At 50.2% G+C, this 15092-nt stretch overlaps 1 protein-coding gene across 1 annotated transcript; it reads right to left on the bottom strand.

The window, feature by feature from the left end:
• Positions 1-431: 431 nt before the first annotated feature.
• On the bottom strand, positions 432-13722 carry LOC128404937 (nuclear factor interleukin-3-regulated protein-like). Its single transcript, XM_053371036.1, has 2 exons — positions 13373-13722; positions 432-2857 (listed from the first exon to the last, which is right to left on the bottom strand). Exon 2 carries the CDS (start codon positions 2358-2360, stop codon positions 999-1001), a length of 1362 nt encoding a protein of 453 aa, XP_053227011.1. The 5' UTR covers positions 2361-2857; positions 13373-13722; the 3' UTR covers positions 432-998.
• Between the last annotated feature and the right edge of the window lie 1370 nt (positions 13723-15092).

Below are 15092 nucleotides of genomic sequence, written 5' to 3'. Positions count from 1 at the left end.
AATCTTTGGAAAGGGCCAACCTCAAGCCGAGGAGAAGGGCCCTTTGTGGCAGCAGCAATCTAGGGAAAAGCTTTGGCCTATTCATACTTCCTGCTGGATTTTGAGAAACGAGGTTAAGACTTTCTTACTCTGTCAGGCTTATGAAGAATAAGTTCTCGGCCTTATGCTGTTCTTATATGCATCTTTTAGGATAGACAAATTGACTACTTCAATGGAGGGTGGGGGGCACTGAACAATTGTTATGGATTTAGCCACCTGGTGGATGTTGGATGGTGACACACCGTACAAATATATGTAAACAGACAAAACACTTGAGTCCTTTCCTGTACAACATTTGGCTGCCCTGGTTGAAAGATAAGGCACCAGTGTTGTACATCCCTTTTATGCTAATCTGTTTCCACTCCCAAGTAATACTCAGCAATTCCTCAGCATTTCTTGAAATTTTCTGCACATTTATTTTAGTATTTAAAATCACAAATATTTCTGTCCAACCAAGCAGTTCCTGACTCAGAAGATGAGGCAGTCCCTGGCAAACCACCAGCTGTGCCAGCTGAAGCTACCCAGGAGCCTCGGCACCAGCGAAGGGTGGATGAGATGCCAACTTCTCCGTGGATCTCGATGCCCCAAAATCAGCTCAAGTAACAATATCCTTGCAGGGACTGACTGGACAGCCAGCAGAGCTCAGAGACAGATTCCCTCCACGTGCTGAATCCCTGGCCTATCCAAGCAGGGAGGCCACTAACTCCCAGGTCTCAGTAGCTCCACAGCCTGCCTTCTCATGAGACCCCTTTCAAGTCCAGCCGGGTCACGATCCCTTCGTGTCTCATGATTGCCCCTCTGCTCGATTCTGTGGCCCTGGGGTCTGAGTGGACGAAGACCCGCTTCTGCTCCCCAAATCCAAGGCTGATCCTGCCGTGCAGAATTTCTCTCGTATACAAAACCCCAGATCAGTTTAAAAAACAAAAGCCCACCATCTTTTACCCACACCCAAGCCTCCTTCAAGTGGCCCGAGGGCCGTCGTCATGGCAACCTTCCTCCCACCGACTGACAAGGTCCTTGGGCACCGAGTTGTCCGAGTGGACGCCAGAGCTGCGGCACAAAAGTCTCTCCAGGGCGCCCCCTGTGGCCGGCGGCTCGTTGAGGAGCAGCGCTTGCCGCACCAAGGCCGACATTTCCTCGGGCCGGTCGCCGGCGGCCCAGTCCGGTGCCACAGGAGCTTCCTGACAGCAGCCGGCCGGGACAGCGCTAGGACCAGGAAACAGCTCTTGGACGCCGCTACTGTGGGCCCTGCACTTGAGGCGGAGCTTGTGAGGGAGAGCTGCTGTCCGGACATCGGGGTGGGCATCCAGCGGCCCCGGATAGGGAACGGGCGAGCCGCCCCAGCTGCGCTCTTCCCCGCTCTCCTCGCTGCTGTAGCCCTCAAAGGGGGATTGGGGCTCCTGAGCCTTCCTCATGTGCTCCACTTGGGGCAGATCCCCCTCCAAATAACCGCTGGGCGTGCTGTAGCTGGGGGGCTTTGTGCAGTACCCTGGGTGGGGGGGCAGCTCCTCCCGCTGGCTGTGGCCTTCCTGCTCCATGCAGGGGCTTTTGGGGGCCTCGCCAGCACTGCGTCCTCCTGCCCGCTCCTCCCGCTCCGGAAACAAAGGCTGGGGGGCTGCCACTGCGGTAAAGCCATTGGCGCTGAAGAGGATGACCCCGCGAGGAACCGGGGTCTTGGGCTCTGGGTGGTGCTGTGGGGGAGCCTCGCCATAGGCTCGGCTGACCGCCTGGGCCTCCCCGAGCGTCTGCGGCATGGGGCTGTCCCGAGACGAGCCGTCCGACATGTCCGAAAGGGAGCCCCGGGACGAATACTTGGCTGCGGACACACTGCCGCTGTCCCGACTCGACTGCTCCGTCTCGGAGGAGTCCTCCGAGTGATGCGCCCGGGACAAAGAGCTGCCAGAGTACATGCTGCCGTCGCTGCTCTCGTAGAAGTGGGCCATGGCGTTGGCGCTGGCGGCGCTCAGCTGCTGGCTCTTCTCCATGAAGGCTGCCGTGCTGATGAGGCCGAAGCGCAACTTGAGCTGCAGGAGCTCTGTCTTGAGCCGCACATTCTCCTCGTTCAGCGCCATCACCCTGTTCTCCAGGACCAAGTCGTTGAAACGCCGCTTCTCCCGCGAGCGCTTGGCGGCCTCGTTGTTCTTCCGGCGCTTTTCCCAGTAGCTGGCGTCCTTCTTCTCGTCAGAGATAAATTCCCGCTTCCGTCGGCAGTTGGCACTCGGCTTGCCCTTCAGCGCCCGGGCTCGCTGCATCATGCCGTCCTGGTGGAATCCAGGGAAGCTCCCTGCCGAGCACAGTGTGGGCGAGTTGAGACTCTCCATGGCGTCGCCGGTGGAGGTCTGGCGATCCCTCGGCACAAACGTTCAGGTGCTCGCTGCCTGCCTGCCCTTTGGACGTTTACCCTCCAATTGCTGCTGAAGCTGGAAAGGGCACTTCTTGCCGAACACGACGCCCAACGCTGTTGTCAAACTGTACTGCCAGAGGTGCTACTTACAATATAGCCTTGAGCTGTCCTCCAGCTGCAAAAGTCAAACGGGCTCCGAGTTCCCACCGGTGCAAAGGGAACTGTCCAGCACAAGGAGAGCATCTTCCAGGACACCCAGAGAAGCAGGAATTCTTTCGGCGGGAGGCCCAGGCAATCGAAGACTTTCTGGTCACTCTTTGCTATCCGGAAGATGATTCACTGGAAGACCTGCGGGGCTTTGAATCCAGACACCGGCCGACGGCAGGAGCAGAGATGTTACCGGCTGGCAGGCGCAGTGGGAAATGAAGGAATCAGTGGCAACCGCTGCGTCAGGCCCAGAAGGGAGTGAAACGCCTAAGGAGGAAGGACACAAAAGGAGGGTGTTACATCTCTGCCCAGTGCTGTCACACACCTCAGGCTCCATTTACATAATCCAGCAGGTTGAGGCAGCAGTGCCACAGCCCCTGGCAGACAAGGGCCACACCCCACATTCCAGTTCCCTCCAGAAATATGAGTGCTAGCACACAGTGGGTGGGGTCACACCTGCGTGGGGGTCACTCCCTTTGGGGAGCCCCCAAACACCCCGTCCCAAAAAAGGATTTCATGCATATACATACACAAGTTCTGCTTGCTGGTCAACGCACACTGTGTACCATATCCCCACCTACTTGAAGCATGCGACCCAAACCAGTCTTCTGCTACATGGGCCCCTGGCAGCACCGCACATTGTAACGACTTCTGGACATAGAAGGGGCGCATGGCACATATAAAGGGCACACGCCAAGCTAAGGAAGGGGAGCTGAATGCACACTATTTGCAGCACAGAGGGGGGCCTTAAAGCAAGGAAATGGTTGCAACCTGGATTTAGGGTATATTTAAAGCTATGGTTTTCCCAGTAGTGATGTATGGAAGTGAGAGCTGAACCATAAAGAAGGCTGATCGCCGAAGAATTGATGCTTTTGAATTATGGTGCTGGAGGAGACTCTTGAGAGTCCCATGGACTGCAAGAAGATCAAACCTCTCCATTCTTAAGGAAATCAGCCCTGAGTGCTCACTGGAAGGACAGATCCTGAAGCTAAGACTCCAATATTTTGGCCACCTCATGAGAAGAGAAGACTCCCTGGAAAAGACCCTGATGTTGGGAAAGATGGAGGGCACAAGGAGAAGGGGACGACAGAGGATGAGATGGTTGGACAGTGTTCTCGAAGTTACCAGCATGAGTCTGACCAAACTGTGGGAGGCAGTGGAAGACAGGAGTGCCTGGCGTGCTCTGGTCCAGGGGGTCACGAAGAGTCGGACACGACTAAATGACTAAACAACAACAACTAGGGGATGTATTCCATTTACTCCAATGCCGTCCCCAAATATCTCCATGCACAGCTGCCTGTTATTTCGCAAACCTTGAGAAGAGCTTTCTCTTTCCCCTCTCACAGGAAAAGTAATCCCATTTCTCTCTCTCTCGCACAACTTCATCCAGGCTGTGGCTGTAGGGCTTACGGTGTTTGTGTGTGTGATGAAGGGTGCCAGGTTGGGAATACGATCTGCGAAACCTATGGATCCAAGGCAAGCAGTTGCCTGGTCCCGTTTTGACTCAGGCCACCAGGCAAAGGAGGTTGTATAAGGAAAAGCGATGCCGCCACTCCTCCTGGACACCATGACACATACAGAGGAATGCTCCAGCTCCCCTCCCCTGAGAAAGCCAGGGCCATGTGTACGTAGTGGCACGCTCCCCCATGGCGGTGGCGCTCCCCCCCTTCTCTTCTTTCCCTTTGCATGTGATCTACGCGCATCAGGCACAAGCAGCAGGAATATAGGTCAGTAAACACTGAATATTTATCAAGCCAAGCAGTCAAAACAGGTCTGATGATTATGGATTGCACAACAGCTCCAGAAAGAGAGCACAGGCACAGCGCCAACAACCTACTGGCCTAGAAACTGTTTCTGCACAAAGAAACAATAGAGGCAGGGAGGCAGGGGGAGATATTACGTGGAGCTGCAGCAGGAGGAGGCTGCAAACAACTAGGGCATTGTCCAGGGCAGCCTTCAATGTGACTGGCATGTCGCTGTGCCATTTGCCCACAGCTGGGGCTGGGGAGAATATCCCACCAGGGCACACACCCCAGACGTGGTTTGCTCATTTGGCTGCTGCTCTGGGCTTCTTTAATGAAGCACAACTTTTTTTTCTGACACGCATAATTTTTTATAGAGGAAGCAATGGGAGCACCATCGCTTAGGCAGGGCGCTGTGTAAACATTCTTCTTTTTCTTTTAAGGGAAAAGCTTTATTTGTTTCATATGAACAGACTGGAAGGAACTAGAATTCACTGGCCAAACCATGTGGGGGGGGGGAGAAACATTAAGTGGGGGTATTTCATAGAAGCAATTTGTGCTAAAAAGAGTATTTTTTTTTAAAAAAACAGATCTCTATTATTCTCCCCCTCCCTTCAAAAATAAATGGAAAATATGACACAATCCAAAGCCGCAAGATCCCTTGACGATCAGATATGAAACTCTGCTATGCAGCTCGTCACCAAATCTTACCACCCCAACTGCAGACCAAATGAGTGTCAGTGTGCCTTGTTGCAAATGGTACTGCAGGCACTATATACCTGCCAATTAAAATGTGGTGGGGGTTTTTTGGGGGGACGTTATTAGGTTGTTGTTTTTATTTTGATTATGTATTTTTTGGTTTTATATTTTGATTTGATTCGGTGAACCGCCCTGAGACCTCCAGGTATAGGGTGGTATATAAATTCTATTATTATTATTATTATTATTATTATTATTATTATTATTATCATCATCATCAGACCCCTGCCTGAAACACAGGAGGGCCTTTGCAAGACAGTGCAGACAACGGTCTGACTTTGTATAAGGTAGCTTCCTATGTGACTATATAAATTAGGACGTGTTCACTTAAATGATGGGAGTTTGGAGCCAGGGTTTTCAGATGTTATTTTGCCTGTTTTCATCCCAGCTGGTTGGCGCAATAACTGTACCTGGGTGCCTGAGCTTGCTTTCCCCCTCCTCCCTCCCCATCCCTTTTTCCTTGTGTGCCATGTCTTTTGGAATATAAACCTGAGGCCAGGGGCTGTCTTGCTACTGATTGTAGTTAAGTCACTCTAGGGGCCTTTTCAGCTGAAAGAGCAGGGCAAAAATGCTTTAAAAAAACAAACAAACACTATCCAGCTGAAAGGATGTGAATGCTAATGTGCAGCTGGTAGAGTATGAGACTCTTAATCTCAGGGTTATGGGTTCGAACCTCACGTTGTGCAAAAGGATTCCTGCAGGGGGTTCGACTAGATGACCCTTGGGTCCCATTCCAACTCTACATTTCTGTTTTGCGCTGAAATCTGTTGAGCTTCCTGCACTACTTTCTTCACCCTACTTGCTCCTGGGCCACATCTTCTCCTTCAACTCTTTCCTTGACCCATGCATTTATTTCTCATTCTGGGTCAAGTCAAGAAAATAATTTTCCAGCTAAACAACCCAAACCCCACACCCTGACCCGCCTTTGGGCTCCGGCCTCATGTCTTGGTGGCACGTGGAGCTGCCAGCAGGATGGGCTGGGTGTGTGCAACCAGGATGCAGCGAGCTGGGGCATGAACAGAGGCATGACCTACTTCCCAGTCTGCGTCACCTCCCTGGGGCAGCGAGGCTTACAGCCTGCAAAGGAGGTCATATCCCAGAGCCCTTGACTTATGGCGAGATGTGCTGGAATACTTCTGGAGTAAAACCAAATAAAACTTTTAAATGCAGATTCATTTGACACGGATAAAAAGTAGAAGATCGGAAACAAACAAGCAATTTAACTCAAAAGTGCATCTGAGCATGGGCAAAGTGCTTTGCCACTCACAAATAGCCAAAGTCATGTCACACGTATCTGAGGCTAAAGAGAAATGGCTTCCAGCTTAATAAAGGTTGCAACCTTCAGATAAGAGGTTGAGCCTTAAGGAACTGAGCTGGTCCAGCTCAGAGGGAAAGGGGGGGCTTGCAATGAAAAATATTCTGGATCAGAACAGGAGAAGTAAAGGGCTCTTGTTTCTCCTCTACTAGACGACAAAACGCACAATGTGAAGAGAAGGAGCAGTAATCAGTGCAGACACACAAGCAGGCAAGTTTGCACACCACTTAGAACCCAGCCTCCCAAATTCAGTGTTACAGGATTCAATTTCAGTGAAAGTGTGGATAAGATTTACAGAACGTTATGTTGCCAAATTTAAGGGAAGGGGATGCCAAATCTTAGTGATCCACAGGAGCTGAGGCCTTTCATAATATATGACGGTCTGACCGTCTTTCCTGGAGGAGTCCTAGTTTTTCACAAGTTTCCTGGAACATACCATATTTTTTGCACCATAACACTCACTTTTTTCCTCCTAGAAAGTAAGGGGAAATGTCTGTGCGTGTTATGGAGCGAATGCCTGCGGGTGGCGGGGGGATCTGCTGCAGTCGTGAGCAGAGGATCCATGGTTCCCCTTCCTTCCCTCCTCCGTGGTTACAAAGCATGGATCCACATGGATCCTCAGGATTTTTGCATTGGGCTACTCCAAACTCACTGTCAGATCACATGTCTGTGGGCACAGCATGAACCACAAAAATCATATATCCACTATTTCGTTTAGAATTTTTTTTTCTTGTTTTGCTCCTCTAAAAACTACGTGCGTGTTATGGTCTGGTGCGTGTTATAGAGCGAAAAATACGGTATGTTAAACTAGCCAGCCTGCAGTTTGCCAGAACCCCCATCCCTTTTTTTTAAAAAAAAAATGGTATTGCATTGGTCTCTTTCCAACCCTAAAACATGGCGGCTGATATTATGGACAAGTTACCTATTTTTGGTGAAAGACCAACAATTTCATATTTGGGTTCCTGGGGAACTCTCAGATGGATGCCATCCAGGCCCGGTGATTTACTCGTTGTTCATGTCAATTAAGGCCTAGAATTAATTACTTAATGGCCTTTTGCCACCACTTTATGTCTTCCTGAGAAGGCTGGTTCAGGAGCAATTATCTGCCCTTCATCTTCCACCGTGAAGCTTATCCTCCGTTAGCAGATACAAAGAGGGGGAATTGTAAGCAGAGGGGATGGGAAGCTGCTCTGACAGCTGCTGTCAGTCACCAACTTCCTCACCGCCCTGCCTTTAAGAGCAACACAACACAAATTCAGCAGCTTAGGTTTTCCTACTTCATCTCCATAAAACAGGACAAGCCGGGGCAGGAGCAACATTCCCCATTCTTGTCTTCAGTCATAGATTTCCAGAGTAACTTTGGACTGCCCGTGGCAGATAACCCTTCCCAAGTCTTCTTCCTTAGGTGACTGATATTGTTTGCTCTGCAGGTTCTTCCCTTTGCTTAGGCCTATGACTAGCAGCTTCCAAAATGAGATCCCCTCCTCTCTGCTCCCTCCCTGCAGGGCTTCCCACAACCGCTTAATGATGTAACATTACATGACAGTGTCTGCTTTCCAAGCAGGAATGTTCTGTTCCTCTCTGGGTTGGAGATGAGCCACTCTAATTCTTCTTCCTCCTCCCCTTTCCCTTCCTCATCACTAGGCAATATTCTGCATAATCAAATCTCTAAACACACACGCTAGGATTGCCACTCCACCCACCCCCCCACCGAGGCATTATGTAAGCAGCACGGCAGGCAGAAATTTAGCAGGCATACCTTAAAATACAGTGATAGGGGGAAATGTACCTGTTGATGTTTTGCCCATCTGGCAGTGTGTTAAACAGAGACAAAGGCAGGAATCACACAATATGGGGCTGCAGGGACGGTGCAGTGGGGTGGGGGAGATGACGATGATATAAAGCAGAAAATCTCACTATTTAACATCAACAAGGGAGGGGGGGTCAGGAAAAGATCAAGCTACAGGTTTCACTTTTGGCCGGTGAAGGGAGAGCTCTGGGGTCTTAGCTAGCCTGACACATAGAAATAAAGCAGGTGGGAAAACAGGCTAAAGAGTAAGTTTGTGAAGAAGGTGGTCCTTAGGGTTGCCATATTTTAAAAAGTGAAAGTCTGGGCACAAAAGTTGCTGAGGTTTTTTTTGGCCAAAGTTGTTGATCTCAACAAAAAAGAGACATGGGCTGCCATGCGTCCAGATTTTCATGGATATTTCAGCGATTTTCGCCCCCCAGATGCTGAATACTGGCTATGTCCAGAAAATTCCGGAAGTATGGCAACCCTAGTGGCACTCCTAGGCCAAGATTAATTTCCACCCCAGACACCGGACGGGTCAAGTACTGAGCATGACGTGGAGAGCATGGATTCACACTGCCCTCCAGGCGTCGAGTGGCCTTCATCAGATCATGGCAAGTTAAAACAGGACATGCACACAAACACATCACTTTGGGCCTCTGAAAGGTGCAATGCAAATATGATTAACAAATAAAGGTAGTGGTTAGGGCTAAGTAGGTCAAGACACGCTTTGAGGTTCCCTACAGCAGAACCCCAAGGGGGAAGAGACCGTCACAAGAGGTGGCTCACTCAGCAGCAGGTGCACCCTACAAATGGCCGCAGAGTCGGGCACAAGCCACTCCTGGCAGCAACCTGGCCTTGCCCAACTGCGGCCCTCCTGAAGTGGTGGGCCACAACTGCCACCAGCTCCAGCCCGTGCAGGAGAAGGTGTGGGTTGCCCAATAGTAAAAAGGTAAAGGTACCCCTGACCATTAGGTCCAGTCGTGACCGACTCTGGGGTTGTGGTGCTCATCTCACTTTACTGGCAGAGGGAGCCGCCGTTTGTCCGCAGACAGCTTCCGGGTCATGTGGCCAGCATGACTAAGCCGCTTCTGGTGAACCAGAGCAGTGCACGGAAACGCCGTTTACCTTCCCGCCGGAGTGGTACCTATTTATCTACTTGCACTTTGATGTGCTTTCAAACTGCTAGGTGGACAGGAGCAGGGACCGAGCAATGGGAGCTCACCCCGTTGCGGGGATTCGAACCGCCGACCTTCTGATCGGCAAGTCCTAGGCTCTGTGGTTTAACCCACAGCACCACCCGCGTCCCTTGTGGGTTGCCCAATAAGCAGGGGGCAAATAAAGGCAGCCTGGACAAGCTTCAGAGCTTTTTAAAATGAGTTTTGCTCTGTAAACATTAGCAGGCAAAGCTCTGTCCACACCAGGCGGTGATTTATCACTTACTGGTGTCTGGAGCTCAAGCTGCTGCTAGACGTACAGAAGCAGGGGTCAGTGAAACAGCAACTCTTCCTACAGGCAACCTCAAGAGCCAAGCTCTGCTCTGTGGCTGACTGGCCACCAACCTCTCCGATTTCACAACTGACTTTGCCATCCCCACCTCCCTCCGGACGCCTCCCCCTCGCTGCTCTGAATGCGAGTGTTTGGCCTGCTGAGCCTCCTCAAGGGTGCAGAAAGGCTTTCTAAAGCAAAGATTGCTCAACTCTGGGGCGAGGTTTTGCATGTGGCAGCAAGCAAGCCGTTCCGTGCTACACAACAGCACGTACGTACACACACTCTCTCTTGCTTAGACTTTGTCCAGAGTTTCCATTGCTAAGGAACATACTGATCTCCTCCCAGGAGCCTAAGCTCTTGGCCACGACTGGGGTTACAAGTTTTGCATAGCTGTTGAAATGACTCAGGATGCCTGTAATTGCGTTTGGCTCTGGAAACCAACCGATGCCTTGATGTTTAGGGCACTGGGGGGGGTGCAGCACAGGGTGTGGTAAAGGAGGATGGGAGCAGGAATGCTTTGCTCCGAGTCTGAGTTCTGGGAGGAGAGTGGTGACTAGTGGTCGGAGAACAAGAAACAAGAGACTAAAGAAGTCTGTTCAGTGCTCAGTGTGTTGCAGTAAATCTAGTGGTTTGACAGCCCAAACACCTCTCCGATTCCTTTGTCAATCCCTCAAAGCACAAGAAAGGAAGCAAGTACAGTGGTACCTCAGGGTAAGTGCTTAATTCGTTCCAGAGGTCTGTTCTTAACCTGAAACTGTTCTTAACCTGAAGCACCACTTTAGCTAATGGGGCCTCCCGCTGCCGCCGCGTCGTCAGAGCACAATTTCTGTTCTCATCCTGAAGCAAAGTTCTTAACCCGAGGTACTATTTCTGGGTTAGCGGAGCCTGTAACCTGAAGCGTATGTAACCCGAGGTACCACTGTATATCCTGCAAATGGAACGTACACAACTGATGCTGTTTGCACTGTGACTCCACCCAGAGAATTGAAGGCTCCACTCAGCAGCCCTGAGTGCTTCTTACCAACTCTAACTAGCCAGCCGACTCCACCCAGGTTATGTGATCAAGGTTTCACTTGACCTGGATTAGAGAGCCCTCAGCAGGATAGTGGAAGACGCAGGTTGCCAAGACCTCGGTCAAATCCTACTCACAGAGTGATCTCAGGCCAGATGCACACTCAGTCTACCTTACCAGGTGGTTGTGTTGGGGGTGTCCTGAGCGCTTTGGAGGAGGGACACCTTAGATATTGCCATGCTCAAAATTATTGCATTGCTGGGAACTGAATTAGATGATCCGCTGGGTCGCACCCAACTCTACAATTCTGTGTTTCTATGAAATCAGGATGGCTATGGCCTTTTTATCAACTTTCAGTGCATGCTTTAAAGGAAAGGAGGGGGTGATAAGCTACAGCAGTGAAGGTTAGCATGGATCTAGGTGGTAGCCATTAATTAAGATGGGGTAAATAGGGTGATTTTGCCATTCCTATCTACAAACTCCCATCTCAAACCCTTAAATATATTTATCCATTTGTACTTGTGAATGCACATGAACACACATCTGCAGGCGGTGTGTTTTATCTTTGTGTGGGAAGAGGATTGCGAGTGCATTCTTAATAGTAATTTGCTGTACTTTAAGATCAGCTGACCCTCTCAGCCTGGCAGAGCAAAGATCACAATCAGAGAAAATACTGTCCATTACACAATCAGTGTTTCTAATGCAACGTGTGAGCTTTTGAGTTACACACAACTCTTCCTGTGACTGGATAGTTAAGAAAGTGTTTTAAAAGGAAATAGTACTTCTACTTGTGGAGAAGATGAACAGAAACATATTCTTCCCTCTTTTTGAAAGGAAGGAAAATCACCATCTAGTCTAAGCAACATGTTGTGTAACTCAAAAGCTGATACGCTGCCTTTTGAACACTATTTAGTCCTAAATAAGAGTCTGACCTAGGCAAGATGTACAGCAGGGATGGAAATTCATTGTCCCTCCAGGATGTTAGAGGTTTGCTTGAGTTACATACAGTGGTATCTCGGGTTACATACACTTCAGGTCTACATAGGTTACACAGTCCGCTAACCCAGAAATAGTGATTCAGGTTAAGAACTTTGCTTCAGGATAAGAACAGAAATTGCACAGCAGCAGCACGAGGCCCCATTAGCTAAAGTGGTGCTTCAGGTTAAGAACGGTTTCAGGTTAAGAACGGACCTCCGGAATGAATTAAGTACTTAACCTGAGGTACCACTGTACTTCCAACAATCCTCTAAGATGCAGAATTCCCCCAGTGCAGAATCTAGATTTACCTTGATGCAGAAATTTAATTTTAGCAGAGTATACATAGAAGACAACGAAGAGGTAATCAGCCCTGTGTGGTTTAACTAAAATCCCTGGAGTCCACTTTTGTATTTTTAAGTTTAGAAAGCAAGAGAGCGTGCTCAATATCACCTTGCAGTTAAGCCATAAGTGATCTGTGTTACGAGATAAGGAGTGCACTTCTAGATCACCTAGTTCCTTATTTTTGGCAAGAATCTCTGTAACAAGCAAGGACAAGTCGCTGTCCCATCATTTGGCCAGGGGGTCGGTCAACCAACCTTCTTTCTGCCCAACCCCTGCAGAACAGAGGGTGCAAGGTTTTGTTTGTGTGGGTACAGAGTTGTGCAAGTGGCAAGTTTAAATACTGGAGGGGGGGTTCGGGAGAGAAATTGACTGTGCTGTGTTAACCAGTCCCCAGATTACACACTTCCTTACCCACATTCCTGTGGTCAGGTAGAGGACTTCATTTGGAGAGAGAGAGAGAGCTCTAGTTTGTTTAGAAGTGACTCTCTTCAGCTAGACACGCCTTAAACAGCTTCTTCCCTCCCACTTTCACGCGGGTGCCATGCATCGCTCTATGCTTCCTCAACAGTGTGGCACAGCGAACCTGCACATGCTCAGAGGCACTCCACTATATTTTGAGGCGGGAAGCTCAGCTGCAAACAAACCCGTGCAAGTTTAACCCGTGTGCATCAGAATGCCCAAATTATTTTACTGGAACAGCAGCAACAAGCAAAAACACACCATGACGTCTTCCCGGCTCTGGTAATAAACCTTTCTTCTCCCGAAAGCAAGCTTCCCCCAGTCTCATTTCTTTCATGTCAAAGGGTTCTTGGCTGCCTCGCACAGACACACAAAACCCTCACGCCCTTCCCCACCCCCCCAAAAAGTAGGTCAGGCTGGGCAAGAGAGGAGGCCCACTCGCAGGCTTGCTAATGTTGTTCCGCGCGCGAGCCGGGGCGCGCGTGTGCGCACAGTCCAGCCGGGGGAGTTGCGCGCAAGCGGATCTTTCCCGCGCCGCCCCCGGCTCCACTTCACACCAAGAACGCGAGTGGCTGTGCAGGAGAACTTCTCCGGCTGCATTGTGCGTCCCCGCGAGCTTTTGCTTTGCTTTGAGCAGGGAGCGGGCAGGCGGGCTGCTGGGCACATACGCACAAAAACGCAGCCCCCAAAACAAAGCTGCACATGCTCGCTGCACGCAAGACACCGTTCCCACAAACAAAGCGCGCACGCACATGCACCCGCCGCGACTCTCTCGCTCTCTCTGCCCGGCGAGCAGAGACCCAGGAGCCGCCGCCGCCGCCGCCCTGGCCGGGGGAGGGGCGGGAGCTCCGCGCCCCGGATCCCGCAATCGCAGACGCGCCCCGAGCCCCGGTACCTCTTTGGGAAGAAGCGGCCGCGTCCAGGGATCCGTCGCGCTCCTCTCGCCCCGCCAAGCGCCTGCCTCCTCGCCCAGCGCCGCCGCCGCCGCCGCCGCCCTCCTTCCTTCGCCCGGCGAATGTGTGTTAGTAGGTCAGCCGGTTGCATAAGCGCTGCTCTGAGCGCCTCCTCCGTCACGCTCCCGGAGTCGCCGCACAAAACAAAACGGGGGAAGGGAAGGCAGGGAGGAAGGGAAGCGGGGCGGGGGCAGCCAGCCAGCCAGCGAGAGAGAGAGAGAGGCTGGGCCGGAGCCCGACGAGCAGAGCCACGCGGGAGGCGCCGCGGCGGGGGGCGGAAGGGCCGGACGGAGCCCGCCCGCGGGCGGCCCTCGCGGAAGATGCGCGGCCGGGTTGCCGAAGGCGGGCGCAACCCCATCGGCGCGCCTGCGAGCGAGCGAAAGAATAAAGGGCCGCCTTGCTCCGAGGATTTTCCCATGCAAAACCGCCCCGGCTCTGGGGGTTTTTTGGGGGGTAGGGTGGGGGGAACGAATCCCTATTTGTGTGCGAAGAGCTCTGTAATTCTTTGGTGCAGAGAGAGGTGCACTCTGCGTATGCCCTTGGGCCGCCTTCTTTATCCATTATATTTTTCTACCATCTTTCAGCAGCACAAGGAGGTGTACACGATCCTCTTGGCCCATTTCGTCATGACAAGAGGAGTAGATTAGGCCTAAGGTCGGCCACCACGTGGGATTTGTTTTTTTATATATATAAGATATTTATTAAGATTTTACAAAAAGCAAAGGTTAACAGGATAAGAAAGGGAAAAAAAGACAAGAAAGAAAAGAATCAATACAAAAAATACAAAAATACATAGAGAGAAAAAAGAAAATACAAAAAAGAAATAAATAGAAAAAGTTAAAAACAAATCCATTTTTTCCATATCTTTAAACTCATTTACTTGTTTCCTTGACCTCTTCACACCTCCCTTTTTTGCATTCCCGTTCACATAGTCAGTTCAGCAAATCCTTACCCTTTTTCATTTATCTTAACTCTATATCTTAACATATTGTAACTGTATATTTTCATCCATTATCAGTCCATTTTTACATATTCTTATTAACCTTGTTGCTAATGCCACTTAATTTCAATCCAACATCATTTTAACATTCATTAATTTTACAATACTTCTGCAGATAGTCTTTAAATTTCTTCCAATCTTCTTCCACCGACTCTTCTCCCTGGTCTCGGATTCTGCCAGTCATTTCCGCCAGTTCCATATAGTCCATCACCTTCATCTGCCACTCTTCCAGGGTGGGTAAATCTTGTGTCTTCCAATACTTTGCAATAAGTATTCTTGCTGCTGTTGTAGCATACATAAAGAAAGTTCTGTCCCTCTTTGGCACCATTGGGCCGACTATGCCCAGGAGAAAGGCCTCTGGTTTCTTCAAGAAGGTATATTTAAATACCTTTTTCATTTCATTATAGATCATCTCCCAGAAAGCCTTAATCTTTGGGCACGTCCACCAAAGGTGAAAGAATGTACCTTCATTTTCTTTACATTTCCAACATTTATTATCGGGCAAATGATATATTTTTGCAAGCTTGACTGGTGTCATGTACCACCTGTATATCATTTTCATAATATTCTCTCTTAAGGCATTACATGCCGTAAATTTCATACCTGTGGTCCACAACTGTTCCCAGTCAGCAAACATAATGTTATGTCCAACATCTTGTGCC

This window comes from Podarcis raffonei, chromosome 17 (assembly GCF_027172205.1).
Source record: "Podarcis raffonei isolate rPodRaf1 chromosome 17, rPodRaf1.pri, whole genome shotgun sequence".
In the NCBI taxonomy this organism is placed as follows: Eukaryota; Metazoa; Chordata; class Lepidosauria; order Squamata; family Lacertidae; genus Podarcis; species Podarcis raffonei.
The sequence above is the reverse complement of the archived record's forward strand: the minus strand, read 5'-3'. Positions and strand labels throughout refer to the sequence as shown.